Source organism: Rhinatrema bivittatum, chromosome 8 (genome assembly GCF_901001135.1).
Source record: "Rhinatrema bivittatum chromosome 8, aRhiBiv1.1, whole genome shotgun sequence".
In the NCBI taxonomy this organism is placed as follows: domain Eukaryota; kingdom Metazoa; phylum Chordata; class Amphibia; order Gymnophiona; family Rhinatrematidae; genus Rhinatrema; species Rhinatrema bivittatum.
This window is the reverse complement of record NC_042622.1, coordinates 134,338,123-134,352,930: the sequence shown is the minus strand read 5'-3', so window position 1 is coordinate 134,352,930 and position 14,808 is coordinate 134,338,123. Positions and strand designations below refer to the sequence as shown.

The window sequence follows — 14,808 nt, the reverse complement described above, 5'->3', positions numbered from 1 at the left end:
AAAATTAATACAGGATGTATTTACAAAGGTAGATGGTGAGGATAAAAAAGTAGGTAGTGTTTTAATAATGGAACGATTTTTATTTAAGGTTCCCTAATTACATTGGATTGGCAGTAACATCCTGTTTGGCGTTATAGACTTCAGAGAAATTTATCCAAGAGCTTTCAAATATGAATATGAAGCTAATCCCCTGAAGAAACCAAAAGGGTGAAACAGGAGCTTCCTGTTGGGACAGCAGTTGAATTGAGGCTAAGAAGAAAATTTATTTTATTTATTATTTATTTAACATTTTTTATATACCGCAGTTCTAGTAACAATGTTACTAATCACTTCGATTTACAAGTAACTTTGGGATGACATAACATATGTGTGTCTTACAGAGAACAGGAAGTATGAACTGGGAATTTGGTTAAGATACATAACATTAAACAAAATGCAAAAGAAAAAGGACTTGGAGTGAAAAGGTTTTCTTACAGTGCAATAAAGTATATTGGTAATTGTGTGTTTAGGGGATAACAAATGAATTGAGGGCAACAAGGTATAAAAACTCCACAGGTGTGAAAAAATAAGGTGATACATTGTAATTGAAGGGATATGTTTACATTGTATTAATGTCTATTGCAACATTTATGTGTTTGATGTTAAAGTGATGTTTTAAAAAAAAGTGTGTTTATAACATGCTGTTTAGTTGAATGAATGAGTGAGTGTATGGAAATGTAGGGTGTTTCATGTATGCTTTTAAACAAATATATGGAATAAAATATGTAATGTATTTATTTAATATGTGAATACGGGTATATTGTATGTAAATCTATCATATAGAATACCTGTATTGAACCCAGTGCAGGGAGGTACATTTTCTGACCCTTAAATTCTAGCCTGGTGCGCACGCACACGCGCCTCGGGGGCAGAGCCTGGACCAGGAAGTTGGCGGCGTCTCCCTTGTAGGGAGAACGCTGCGGGAAGGCCCCATCGCGGCCCGGAGCCACGTGAAGCAGGCAGCGGCGAGAAGTGGAGAGGAGCAGCAGGTGAGGGGGGACCCGGCCGTGACTGCCTGCGGCTGGGGTTCCCAACAGTCTGGTCATGGCTGTGACGGTCCTCAGCTGCACCAGGGCTCCTTCCAGAACCCTGCAATCACAGGCACTGAATCCTGGTCTTATGCAACGACCGTGACTTCCTCCCTGACCCCTCCCCCACCTCCCCATCTGGGGGGGTGGAAGGGCTGTGAACACTACCTCCACAGCATCCCAGCTGACCCAGGGAGCAGAAGACCTGACTCGGCATCAAACCAGGGACTTTCCACATGATGGTGCACAGCACTTCTCTGGGCCATTCCCTAAATATAATTCTAGTGATTTAGCTGTAATATTCCTGCCCCATCTCCTGAACTTATTCACATTTTTTCTCTTGCTCCCTCTCTCTCACATATAAACACACACACTGATTTTTATTCTTTCTCCTTTAAGGAAAATTTCTCCAAGGAGCTGAGGGACATGGGAGGGCAGATGAACGTTATCGCAGATGATCCAACTCTCATCAGGTAGTCACCATTTAATGCACCTATGTAGGTAGGGATGTGCCTGGGGGGGGGGGGGGGTGGATTTTCATTTGCTTGTATTTTTTTCATTTTTTGGGGGCAGGGGGAAGGAGGGTTTAATTGGGTTTTAGTCCATTTAATCTTTATTCTGTTTTTTTCAATTGCCAACCTGAAATATACATAGAGACAGTAACTTTCAAACTGGTACGCAGGCATCTATATGAGTGCGCATGCTGGCACATGCCAAGATGTGCAGCGTGTGTTATAAAATAGCCTGGCCACGTACACATGCGTGCCAAATTTGAAGTGAATGCATGCACAGGCGCGGACATCCTGCTGCTACTGCGTAAGTCAGGAAATTTTAAAAGGGGTGCATGTCCACACCATTGCCAGTTTAACCAGTTCGTCCACCAGTTCATCCAGTTAACAGCTAGGTCCTCCAAAACCCCCCCGGTTTGATAGCTTTCAGTCCTCCGAGTTACCCCAGACCCTTGAAACCCCTCGGAAATGGCTTGATCATGTTATTTTATTACTTACATGTCCTCCATAGCAGAAGTAAACTTATGCAGCAGGGGACCTCAGCCTGCAGCCGAGGTGCGTAAGTATTTAAGCGCACATCTCTGGCCGGGTCCCGAAATGCCCATCCCTGGCCTCCTTTTGGAAACTTTTCAGATGTGCGCGTGGGTGGTGGGTTTTTTCGTGTGCATCCGGCTGCTTTTTAAAAATTACTTTTGGCGCCGCGAAAGTCCGACTTATATTGCGCATCCCCCCCCGATTAATGCGCACGCCGGGGTTTTTAAATTTTACCTTTTAATTAAAGAAACAAACAAACAATGGAGCAGCAAAACAGGCCTGCCACCACTTGGCCCGACGGGAACAGATTGGGATCTACCCAAGCCCTGCCTCTCATTCCCCCCCCCCCCACACAAATAAGCCGGCGTCTTCCCAGCCCCCACTAACCTCTTATCTGGGGGAGTCTTCACTGCAAAAAGGGGGCAAGAGCGATCCTTAGGGCTGGCCAAGGTGCCAGAGAACTAATATGGCTGTAGAGCAGTACAACATGCGCGAAGCTCTGCGGTTGTTAAGCTCGTCTTATGGTCGCGTTGCCTTTATGGCTGTAAAACCAACATTGGCACTAGCATCTGGCAACACTTTTTAAAGGGAAGCTGGCAGGGGTAGGAGCCACTGGGGGATTGCTCCTACCCCTTTCTGCAGTGACGACCTCCATGGAAAGACGGAAGGGGCTTATTTGCAGGGGGGGAGCGGAGGGCTCAAGAAGGCCCACCACAATTTTTCTTTCTCTTTTTTTTTTGGAGAGGGTTTAGTAACAAACTGAAATATCCAAAGATTTCAGGTAGAGACTATTTTCTTTCTTTCCAATCAGAGCAGAGGAAAAATAGACTTTGTTTGATACGAATACCACATTCATTTTAAACAAGTCACCACCCATTGTAGACTTCTGCAGATCAAAATGGCCATGAAAGGGTGGGAAATCTTCCATAGGTCATGTGCGTGTAAGTGTGTAAGAGGAGCCATGGGTTCAATCAAGTCCTGTCTTCTTCCGAATCACCCCAGCCCCTCTCTTGTGTTAATCCAGTGATAATCCAACATGGCTATCCACAAAAGTGGGGGTAAAATCCTATATTAATTTAGCCAAGACCGCACATAAATCCAACTCTATCTTGTTTTTAATATTTTTTTTTCTTTTCTTTTCTTTTCTTTTTAATGATATGAATTCACCTATGTGACTCAAACTCACATGTGCAACCCTGATTTAAACTTGCTGTGTGATAATAAAAGTTTCAGAAAAAATATTCAGAAAAAATATTTGATAGGTGTGTGGTGATGCTTCATAAAATTTTTAAGGAGCACCTGACATAGGTGTCTTGCTCCATTTTTACTGTTTAATCATAAGCACCACCATCCACCCAATAATGCTTTAATAAATTGTTCAAAAACTTTTTTTGTTATCTGTTTTTTAAAAAAAAAACTTCACTTTTTTTATTTTTGAAAAACCAAGTTTAAAAAGTGAGTGTAAAGCACAAGATGTAGAACAGAAGATAACGGGTCGCCAATGACTTAAAACTGGAGCACCCAATGCAAGGCATTACTTATCTTGCCACTTGAATCCTCAGGAACGATCTTTTGGCGGCACTTGCCCCAACAAGGCCAGGTTTCGAATACTCTTCATCAGGGGAAGCCACTCTAACCGCTGCACAAGACAATTCTGTTTCGTTAATTTTCCCAATTCCAGAAAGAGCTCCGCACAAGCGCTGCTCACTCCACGCTCCTCTTCGAAAAATGGCGGACCCGCTCTCCCCTGTTCAGTGCCCCCGGTTTAAAGGGACTCCATCACATGACATCCCACATGGCGGCAATGCGGTGCCCCCTCCCCCTAATCTTCTGGCTCTACATCTTGTGCTTTACACTCACTTTTTAAACTTGGTTTTTCAAAAATAAAAAAAAGTTAAGTTTTAAAAAAAAACCAGATAACAAAAAAAGTTTTTGAACAATTTATTAAAGCAATTATTGGGTGGATGGTGGTGCTTATGATTAACAGTAAAAATGGAGCAAGACACCTATGTCAGGTGCTCTTAAAATTTTATGAAGCATCACCACACACCTATCAAATATTTTTTCTGAAACTTTTTATTATCACACAGCAAGTTTAAATCAGAGTTGCACATGTAAGTGTGAGTCACATAGGTGAATTAGATCATTAAAAAGAAAGAAAAAAATATATTAAAAACAAAGATACAGTTGGATTTTGTTGTTGGGTTCTTTGGATAAATTTAATCCAGTGATAGGCAAAAAGCCACCACTGTACGTCTGTCACAGGTTCTCCAGCAAGAAAGAAAACCATTTTTTCTTGGTTCCTAATCCCGGTGGTGTTGGGCTTCAGTTCCTGGGTCAGTTCCCCCTGAGTCCACAGCACCATCATACCTACAATTTCCTTTTTTCTAAGATTCCTTCGTTGGAACAGAAACATTGGATAGATATGAACATTGATTAAATAATTCTTAATTTTCTCATGGGAACACCTGGCTTTCCCATGTTTCTTGGCCTGCTGATGCTTTTTGGGCTTCTATGTTTATGAAGTCCCATCCATTTAGCTGAAGAGCTTTGTTGAATTTTTTTCATCTATGCTAGAACCACGATCGCGATCTGTCCACTGTCACTGTGAAGCTAAATGAAGCTGAAATGCAATGCTCTGTGCCTAAGACCCTTCTGTTACACAGCGATGTTGGGGTGTAGTCATTAGCATTGAATCATAGGCTGCTAACTACATGTTATCACAAATGGTCTGCTTGCTCTGCCAGGGATAATTTGTGAAGGTGGTGGTCTATTTCAAGCAGTTGAATTACGAGCTCATTGAAGAGGAACCCTCAATGACTATAAGTGCATGTTTAAACTAACAGTGTGGATAGGGCTGGAACACCAAAATAAAACACAATGTGCAGAGGTTATGGGCCGGGGATCCCTCAGTGGCAGTGAGCGATTCCTGGGAGAAAGGGCCGGGGATCCCTCGTGGCAGTGAGCGTATCCTGAGAGAAAGGCCAGGGATCCCTCAGTGGCAGTGAGCGTATCCTGGGAGAAAGGCAGGGGATCCCTCAGTGGCAGTGAGCGTATCCTGAGAGAAAGGCCAGGGATCCCTCAGTGGCAGTGAGCGTATCCTGGGAGAAGGGCCGGGGATCCCTCAGTGGCAGTGAGCGTATCCTGGGAGAAGGGACGGGGATCCCTCAGTGGCAGTGAGCGTATCCTGGGAGAAGGGCCGGGGATCCCTCAGTGGCAGTGAGCGTATCCTGAGAGAAGGGCCGGGGATCCCTCAGTGGCAGTGAGCGTATCCTGGGAGAAGGGCCGGGGACCCCTCAGTGGCAGTGAGCGTATCCTGAGAGAAGGGCAGGGGATCCCTCAGTGGCAGTGAGCGTTATCCTGGGAGAAAGGGCCGGGGATCCCTCAGTGGCAGTGAGCGTATCCTGGGAGAAGGGCAGGGATCCCTCAGTGGCAGTGAGCGTATCCTGGGAGAAGGGCCGGGATCACTAGTGCAGTGAGCGTATCCTGGGAAGAAGGGCAGGGGATCCCTCAGTGGCAGTGAGCGGATCCTGGGAGAAGGGCAGGGGATCCCTTCAGTGGCAGTGAGCGTATCCTGGGAGAAGGGCCGGGGATCCCTCAGTGGCAGTGAGCGTATCCTGGGAGAAGGGCCGGGGATCCCTCAGTGGCAGTGAGCGTATCCTGGGAGAAGGGCCGGGGATCCCTCAGTGGCAGTGAGCGTATCCTGGGAGAGGGCCGGGGATCCCTCAGTGGCAGTGAGCGTATCCTGGGAGAAGGGCCGGGGATCCCTCAGTGGCAGTGAGCGTGTCCTGGGAGAAAGGCCAGGGATCCCTCAGTGGCAGTGAGCGTATCCTGGGAGAAGGGCCGGGGATCCCTCAGTGGCAGTGAGCGTATCCTGGGAGAAAGGCCAGGGGATCCCTCAGTGGCAGTGAGCGTATCCTGGGAGAAAGGCCAGGGGATCCCTCAGTGGCAGTGAGCGTATCCTGGGAGAAAGGGCCAGGGATCCCTCAGTGGCAGTGAGCGTATCCTGGGAGAAGGGCAGGGGATCCCTCAGTGGCAGTGAGCGTATCCTGGGAGAAGGGCCGGGGATCCCTCAGTGGCAGTGAGCGTATCCTGGGAGAAAGGGCCGGGGATCCCTCAGTGGCAGTGAGCGTATCCTGGGAGAAGGGCCGGGGATCCCTCAGTGGCAGTGAGCGTATCCTGGGAGAAGGGCCGGGGATCCCTCAGTGGCAGTGAGCGTATCCTGGGAGAAGGGCCGGGGATCCCTCAGTGGCAGTGAGCGTATCCTGGGAGAAGGGCCGGGGATCCCTCAGTGGCAGTGAGCGTATCCTGGGAGAAAGGACGGGGATCCCTCAGTGGCAGTGAGTGTATCCTGGGAGAAGGCCGGGGATCCCTCAGTGGCAGTGAGTGTATCCTGGGAGAAGGGCCGGGGATCCCTCAGTGGCAGTGAGCGTATCCTGGGAGAAGGCCGGGGATCCCTCAGTGGCAGTGAGCGTATCCTGGGAGAAGGGCCGGGGATCCCTCAGTGGCAGTGAGCGTATCCTGGGAGAAGGGCCGGGGATCCCTCAGAGTGGCAGTGAGCGTATCCTGGGAGAGGGCCGGGGATCCCTCAGTGGCAGTGAGCGTATCCTGGAGAGAAGGCAGGGGATCCCTCAGTGGCAGTGAGCGTGTCCTGGGAGAAGGGCCGGGGATCCCTCAGTGGCAGTGAGCGTATCCTGGGAGAAGGGCCGGGGATCCCTCAGTGGCAGTGAGCGTATCCTGGGAGAAGGACCGGGGATCCCTCAGTGGCAGTGAGCGTGTCCTGGGAGAAGGGCAGGGGATCCCTCAGTGGCAGTGAGCGTATCCTGGGAGAGGCCGGGGATCCCTCAGTGGCAGTGAGCGTATCCTGGGAGAAGGGCCGGGGATCCCTCAGTGGCAGTGAGCGTATCCTGGGAGAAGGGCCGGGGATCCCTCAGTGGCAGTGAGCGTATCCTGGGAGAAGGACCGGGGATCCTCAGTGGCAGTGAGCGTATCCTGGGAGAAGGCCGGGGATCCCTCAGTGGCAGTGAGCGTATCCTGGGAGAAGGACGGGGATCCCTCAGTGGCAGTGAGCGTATCCTGGGAGAAAGGCCAGGGATCCCTCAGTGGCAGTGAGCGTATCCTGGGAGAAGGGCGGGGATCCCTCAGTGGCAGTGAGCGTATCCTGGGAGAAGGACGGGGATCCCTCAGTGGCAGTGAGCGTATCCTGAGAGAAAGGATGGGGATCCTCAGTGGCAGTGAGCGTATCCTGGGAGAAAGGTCCGAGGGATCCCTCAGTGGCAGTGAGTCGTATCCTGGGAGAAGGGCCCGGGGATCCCTCAGTGGCAGTGAGCGTATCCTGGGAGAAGGGCCGGGGATCCCTCAGTGGCAGTGAGCGTATCCTGGGAGAAGGACCGGGGACCCCTCAGTGGCAGTGAGCGTATCCTGGGAGAAGGACCGGGGACCCCTCAGTGGCAGTGAGCGTATCCTGGGAGAAGGGCCGGGGATCCCTCGCAGTGGCAGTGAGCGTATCCTGGGAGAAGGGCCGGGGATCCCTCAGTGGCAGTGAAGCGTATCCTGGGAGAAGGGCCGGGGATCCCCTCGATGGCCAGTGAAGCGTGTCCTGGGAGAAGGGCCGGGGATCCCTCAGTGGCAGTGAGCGTATCCTGGAAGAAGGGCCGGGGATCCCTCAGTGGCAGTGAGCGTTCCTGGGAGAAGGGCCTGGGATCCCTCATTGGCAGTGAGCAGTGAGCGTATCCTGGGAGAAGGGCCGGGGATCCCTCCAGTGGCAGTGAGGTGTCCTGGGAGAAGGGCCGGGGATCCCTCAGTGGCAGTGAGCGTATCCTGGGAGAAGGGCGGGGATCCCTCAGTGGCAGTGAGCGTATCCTGGGAGAAGGGCCGGGGATCCCTCAGTGGCAGTGAGCGTATCCTGGGAGAAGGGCAGGGGATCCCTCAGTGGCAGTGAGCGTATCCTGGGAGAAGGCCGGGGACCCCTCAGTGGCAAGTGAGCGTATCCTGGGAGAAAGGCCGGGGATCCCTCAGTGGCAGTGAGCGTGATCCTGGGAGAAAGGGCCAGGGGATCCCTCAGTGGCAGTGAGTGTATCCCTTGGAGAAGGGGCCAGGGGATCCTCAGTGGCAGTGAGCGTATCCTGGGAGAAGGCAGGGATCCCTCAGTGGCAGTGAGCGTATCCTGGAGAAAGGGCCGAGGGATCCCTCAGTGGCAGTGAGCGTAGTCCTGGGAGAAAGGCCGGGGATCCCTCAGTGGCAGTGAGCGTATCCTGGAGAGGACCCTCAGTGCAGTGAGCGTATCCTGGGCAAAAACCCCTCAGTGGCAGTGAGCGTTCCTGGGAGAAGGGCCAGGGGATCCCTCAGTGGCAGTGAGCGTATCCTGGGAGAAGGGCCGGGGATCCCTCAGTGGCAGTGAGCGTATCCTGGGAGAAGGGCAGGGGATCCCTCAGTGGCAGTGAGCGTATCCTGGGAGAAAGGCCAGGGATCCCTCAGTGGCAGTGAGCGTATCCTGGGAGAAGGGCCGGGGATCCCTCAGTGGCAGTGAGCGTATCCTGGGAGAAGGGCCGGGGATCCCTCAGTGGCAGTGAGCGTATCCTGGGAGAAGGGCCGGGGATCCCTCAGTGGCAGTGAGCGTATCCTGGGAGAAGGCAGGGGATCCCTCAGTGGCAGTGAGCGTGATCCTGGGAGAAAGGGCAGGGGATCCCTCAGTGGCAGTGAGCGTAGTCCTGGGAGAAGGGACCGGGGATCCCTCAGTGGCAGTGAGCGTATCCTGGAGAAGGGCAGGGGATCCCTCAGTGGCAGTGAGCGTATCCTGGGAGAAGGGCAGGGGATCCCTCAGTGGCAGTGAGCGTATCCTGGGAGAAGGGCCGGGGATCCCTCAGTGGCAGTGAGCGTATCCTGGGAGAAGGGCCGGGGATCCCTCAGTGGCAGTGAGCGTATCCTGGGAGAAGGGCAGGGGATCCCTCAGTGGCAGTGAGCGTATCCTGAGAGAAGGGCCGGGGATCCCTCAGTGGCAGTGAGCGTATCCTGAGAGAAGGGCCGGGGATCCCTCAGTGGCAGTGAGCGTATCCTGGGAGAAGGCCGGGATCCCTCAGTGGCAGTGAGCGTATCCTGGGAGAAGGGCCAGGGGATCCCTCAGTGGCAGTGAGCGTATCCTGGGAGAAAGGCAGGGGATCCCTCAGTGGCAGTGAGCGTATCCTGGGAGAAGGGCAGGGGATCCCTCAGTGGCAGTGAGCGTATCCTGGGAGAAGGGCAGGGGATCCCTCAGTGGCAGTGAGCGTATCCTGGGAGAAGGGCCGGGGATCCCTCAGTGGCAGTGAGCGTATCCTGGGAGAAAGGCCGGGGATCCCTCAGTGGCAGTGAGCGTATCCTGGGAGAAGGGCCGGGGATCCCTCAGTGGCAGTGAGCGTATCCTGGGAGAAGGGCCGGGGATCCCTCAGTGGCAGTGAGCGTATCCTGGGAGAAGGGCCGGGGATCCCTCAGTGGCAGTGAGCGTATCCTGGGAGAAGGGCCGGGGATCCCTCAGTGGCAGTGAGCGTATCCTGGGAGAAGGGCAGGGGATCCCTCAGTGGCAGTGAGCGTATCCTGGGAGAAGGGCAGGGGATCCCTCAGTGGCAGTGAGCGTATCCTGGGAGAAGGGCCGGGGATCCCTCAGTGGCAGTGAGCGTATCCTGGGAGAAGGGACGGGGATCCCTCAGTGGCAGTGAGCGTATCCTGGGAGAAGGGACCGGGGATCCCTCAGTGGCAGTGAGCGTATCCTGGGAGAAGGACCGGGGATCCCTCAGTGGCAGTGAGCGTATCCTGGGAGAAGGGCCGGGGATCCCTCAGTGGCAGTGAGCGTATCCTGGGAGAAAGGGCAGGGGATCCCTCAGTGGCAGTGAGCGTATCCTGGGAGAGGGCAGGGGATCCCTCAGTGGCAGTGAGCGTATCCTGGGAGAAGGGCCAGGGATCCCTCAGTGGCAGTGAGCGTATCCTGGGAAGGCCGGATCCTCAGTGGCAGTGAGCGTATCCTGGGAGAAGGCAGGGATCCCTCAGTGGCAGTGAGCGTATCCTGGGAGAAGGGCCGGGGATCCCTCAGTGGCAGTGAGCGTATCCTGGGAGAAGGGCCGGGATCCCTCAGTGGCAGTGAGCGTATCCTGGGAGAAGGCCGGGGATCCCTCAGTGGCAGTGAGCGTATCCTGGGAGAAGGGCCGGGGATCCCTCAGTGGCAGTGAGCGTATCCTGGGAGAAGGGCCGGGGATCCCTCAGTGGCAGTGAGCGTATCCTGGAGAAGGCCGGGGATCCCTCAGTGGCAGTGAGCGTATCCTGGGAGAAAGGACGGGGATCCCTCAGTGGCAGTGAGCGTATCCTGGGAGAAGGACCGGGGATCCCTCAGTGGCAGTGAGCGTATCCTGGGAGAAGGACGGGGATCCCTCAGTGGCAGTGAGCGTATCCTGAGAGAAGGGCAGGGGACCCCTCAGTGGCAGTGAGCGTATCCTGAGAGAAGGGCCGGGGATCCCTCAGTGGCAGTGAGCGTATCCTGGGAGAAGGGCCGGGGATCCCTCAGTGGCAGTGAGCGTATCCTGGAGAGAAGGGCCGGGGATCCCTCAGTGGCAGTGAGCGTATCCTGGGAGAAGGGCCGGGGATCCCTCAGTGGCAGTGAGCGTATCCTGGGAGAAGGCCGGGGATCCCTCAGTGGCAGTGAGCGTATCCTGGGAGACGGCCGGGGATCCCTCAGTGGCAGTGAGCGTATCCTGGGAGAAGGGCCGGGGATCCCTCAGTGGCAGTGAGCGTATCCTGGGAGAAGGGCCGGGGATCCCTCAGTGGCAGTGAGCGTATCCTGGGAGAAGGCCGGGGATCCCTCAGTGGCAGTGAGCGTATCCTGGGAGAAGGGCCGGGGATCCCTCAGTGGCAGTGAGCGTATCCTGGGAGAGAGGCCGGGGATCCCTCAGTGGCAGTGAGCGTGTCCTGGGAGAAAGGCCAGGGATCCCTCAGAGTGCAACATGGGAGAAGGATTGGGGCCCAGCAGCTCCGGTTTTCTGACCCACTCTTCTTTGTCCTTGCTTTCCAGGAAATTGATCTGATCTCCAACATGGGTGGGCTGGTCGGCCTTTGGGTGGGCTTCTCTGTCTGCACGCTGGCGGAATTCTTTGAGCTTTTTATTGATGTCCTCCTGTTCCTTATCCGACGGTGCCTGAGAAAGGCACCCCCAGATATGTATAGGAATCCATATCTGGAAAAAGACCTGCCGGGCTACATTAGTTGCAAGACCACCAGAATTTAGTATTTAATATCTGTTCCGAACCATACCAGAGTTCCAGGCCAAAACCCCTTTTTAATTCAGACCTCTTGACCTAGAGAAGACAATTTTCAAAGACATTTCTGCAGGTAAAATATATTATATCTATAGAAATGGGCTCTTTGCAAATTACCTACCCTCTGTTCGGGTAAAAGTAGTCAGGCAGTGCCAGCACACACACACACACTTTTATATGTAGAAAGAGGAGGCAATCTGGGAGGGGGGCTGGCACTCAGTCACTTAATTCCATTACACATATACCACATACACACATTGGGGTAGATTTTCAAAGGGTTACGCGCATAACCCCCGAAAACCTACCCCAACACCCCCCCCCCCCCCCGCGCATGCTGAGCCTATCTTGCATAGGCTCGGCGGCGTGCGCAAGCCCTGGGACACTCGTAAGTCCCGGGGCTTTCCTAGGGGGGGGCGTGTTGCGGCGGCGCGTCATTCTGGGGCGGGGGCGTGGTCTCAGAAACAGCTCCCGGGCCGGGTAATCGTGTGGCGGCTGGCTGGCCGGTGCGCGTGAGTTGCGCCTGCCTCTGGCAGGCGCAACTTTAAAACAAAGTTTTAAAAGTTTAGATAGGGGGTTTAGATAGGGCTGGAGGGGTGGGTTAGGTAGGGGAAGGGAGGGGAAGGTGCGGGGGGGGGGAAGGGAACGGAGGGCAGGCTGTGCGACTTGATGCACGCAGGCTGCCAATTTTGGGCAGCCTGCGCGCGCTGACCCCGGATTTTTAAAGGATACGTGTGTGTGTGTACTTTTTCTCACTCAACTTTCAAAGGGAAAGTTTCCCCTTTGAAACTTAACAAAGTCTGTGGATAAGAAAACACCCGCAGACTCTACACTTCTGCGCACAGTCTGAAAGTTGTTCTTGCATTATAAAAGGTATGTATTAATGAAAAGCTCAGTAGGAAAAAGCTAAGAGGTGGATTTTCAAAAAGTTCTAGCTCCCTAAAACCCAGAGGGTGAATATATTCCCCTAAGAGGATACATTAGCTACATCAATTCATTAAAAGGCTAAATGTATCAATTAAAAAATGGGTTGTAGCGTTAGCTGGCCAGTGCTGATATTTTAGCACTAGCTGTCTACATTTTAGTGCCCAACCTGGCTGCAAAAATGGGAGTCCTAAATTTAGCTGGCTAGATTTTGGCTGGTTATAATTAGGGGAAATTTCTTCTGTGAACTGTTGCAGCTGAAAAATGTGCTGAAGATCGCTGGCCAAGATTTAGCTGTTGAGCTTAGGGTCTCCCAGCCCATTTGAAAATTTACTCATACAAGGTTGATATTCAAAGGGTTTGTTCAGGTAACATTTTGATTGAGCCAGATAAACCCTGAGTTTTATATGTCTCAACCTGCCATGCGGATACATTTTTAGCCAAGTAAGTCAGAGAAAAACAGGTAGAGCTGGCGACCTGCCAGGGGGCATGGCTAAAATTTATCTGGCATAGGCCGATATTCAGCACTAGCCAGATATGTTTTGCCAAAAATCACTTCCCTAAAATTACGTGGGAAAATTTAACTGGATATATTTAGCAGAACACTTACCCGGGGAAGTTTCCGGCTTCCAAGAGTACTCAATATTGAAATCAACATTCAGCAAAAATCACCAGAGTAGGCCAGCTCGAAGTCAGTACTGTTGGGCACATGACAGAGGAGAGTCTGGGCTTCTGCTGCATGGAGGGGAGAGAACGTCAGGAAGCAGCACGCTGGGCAGCCTGGATGGAGCGTTTGGAATGTATCTGCCGCCATTTAGTATATTTACTACGTTAAGAGGAGAAGAAATGGGAGAATGAGAACAGAAAGACAGGACGAGACACGCTGGGCTGAAAAGTGCAAAGGCAAGAAAATGCCAAAAGGGAGGACATGGAAGACAGAGGAGAGAGGTTTAGAAAGCACTAACAGAGAGATCAGTCAAGACACAGTAAGGGCACTGGACTAGTAGTGTAGACCAAGTGAATACAGAGGCTCCGGTTCAGATTCTATCCCCACCACTTGCTGTGCAAGCCTGAATGAAGTTCCTTTAATGTGCTTAGAGTGCATGGGAGGAACCACACCTATCATCCTGTGATTTTTCTTGTCCATTGCTGGGTATACCTACAGGCCTATCTAATTATCATTATAACATTATTATTTTTTTTATAGTGCATTTAATCAAGGGGCTTGTACAAACCTGACACAACCATTAAGAGGCACAACAAAAATGAGACCGATGCATCAGCTTACATGAGCAAATGAACCAAGCAAGCAGTCAACCCAGTGCTAAAGATAGGAAAAGCACAACATGAATAAGGGGAAAGAGAAGGCATCAGGTAATTTCGCTACAGGGCCAATACTAGCTTTTTGGCTGCCCTCTGCAAACAATTACTGTGCTGCCCCTCCCCATTCATTCATTCTCTCTCCTGGGCCTGACAGAAAAAGCCCAGCTCCCTTCAGCAGTTTAACCTTAAAGAACTGACACCCTCCCACTCCCTGAATCTTCACTCCCTACCCTGGAGTCCATGCCCAATGCAAGAATATTAGGTGCCCTAGGCGAACCTTATAGTCTTGCCCCCTCTCCCACGGCCCCCCTACACACAGACAATTAAGAATTATGCATTTATAATGACAGATTTTACCTGAAAAAGAACATTTAAAGTAGTCTTCTGAGGAACAAAATAATCACTTACAACATGTGCATCAGTGTTTCCCAACTTTTCAAGCATAAGGCACACCTGCATTAACAAATATTTTGTGTGGCACACCAGCCTCCATGGAGCAGGCATGTGGGCAATGTGATAGAAAGGACTTGGATGGCCAAAAGAAGAGCTAGGGAAGCACTGAAAGCACCATCAGCATCTCTTCCAAATTTTAAAACAAAGAAGAGAGGGGATAAAGACCACATGCACCAGCTCCTCCAGTAGAAGGGAAAAGATGGCGTGTTATGGACAACCGGCCCAGTTAGTTACCTTGATTGCCACTGCTACTGTTGCTCACAACACTCAAAAGTGAGTCGCATCCAGTGCTCAGTGCATGTTCTCCCTGTCTCACTCAGCCTGAGGATAAAACAGAGGCATGAACTCAATGGGAAAATGAGGAGGTGCTGTGTGCACTGTTTTTATGCTGCAGGTCCCAACTCTCCGTGCTCTGCACGCTGCCCATTAATTGACACACCCCAGGTTCATACTGCAGTTAGGAAGAAGTAGCACATGTTCTCAGAAAGGAGTCCCTACTTGTTTAAAAGCCATTGCTGGTGTCTCTTGTCACTGCAAGGCACTGAGAGCAGAGTGCAGATGCTGGACTGGATCTGAGCATCAGGCAGTGGTGACTTTTCCAAGGCACAGCGGATCAAGTCTGAACAATCTTGAGGGCCGCCAAGATATTAATAATTAAGGCTGACAGCTCCTCTCTGTGAAAAGACGCACCACTGCTGCATCTGTCTTGTCCTCTGAGGAGTC

The 14,808-nt window shown here is 52.2% G+C and overlaps 1 protein-coding gene across 1 annotated transcript in view; it reads left to right on the top strand.

Moving 5' to 3' along the window:
- LOC115097570 (amiloride-sensitive sodium channel subunit gamma-like) overlaps positions 1 to 11,539 on the top strand; it is a 77,128-nt gene extending 65,589 nt beyond the window's left edge. Inside the window, 4 exon segments of the mRNA XM_029613507.1 lie at positions 1,467 to 1,540; positions 4,858 to 4,865; positions 4,868 to 4,938; positions 11,145 to 11,539. Of these exon segments, the coding sequence (XP_029469367.1) occupies positions 1,467 to 1,540; positions 4,858 to 4,865; positions 4,868 to 4,938; positions 11,145 to 11,357 (366 nt within the window). The 3' untranslated portion in view covers positions 11,358 to 11,539.
- The last annotated feature ends 3,269 nt before the right edge of the window (positions 11,540 to 14,808 follow it).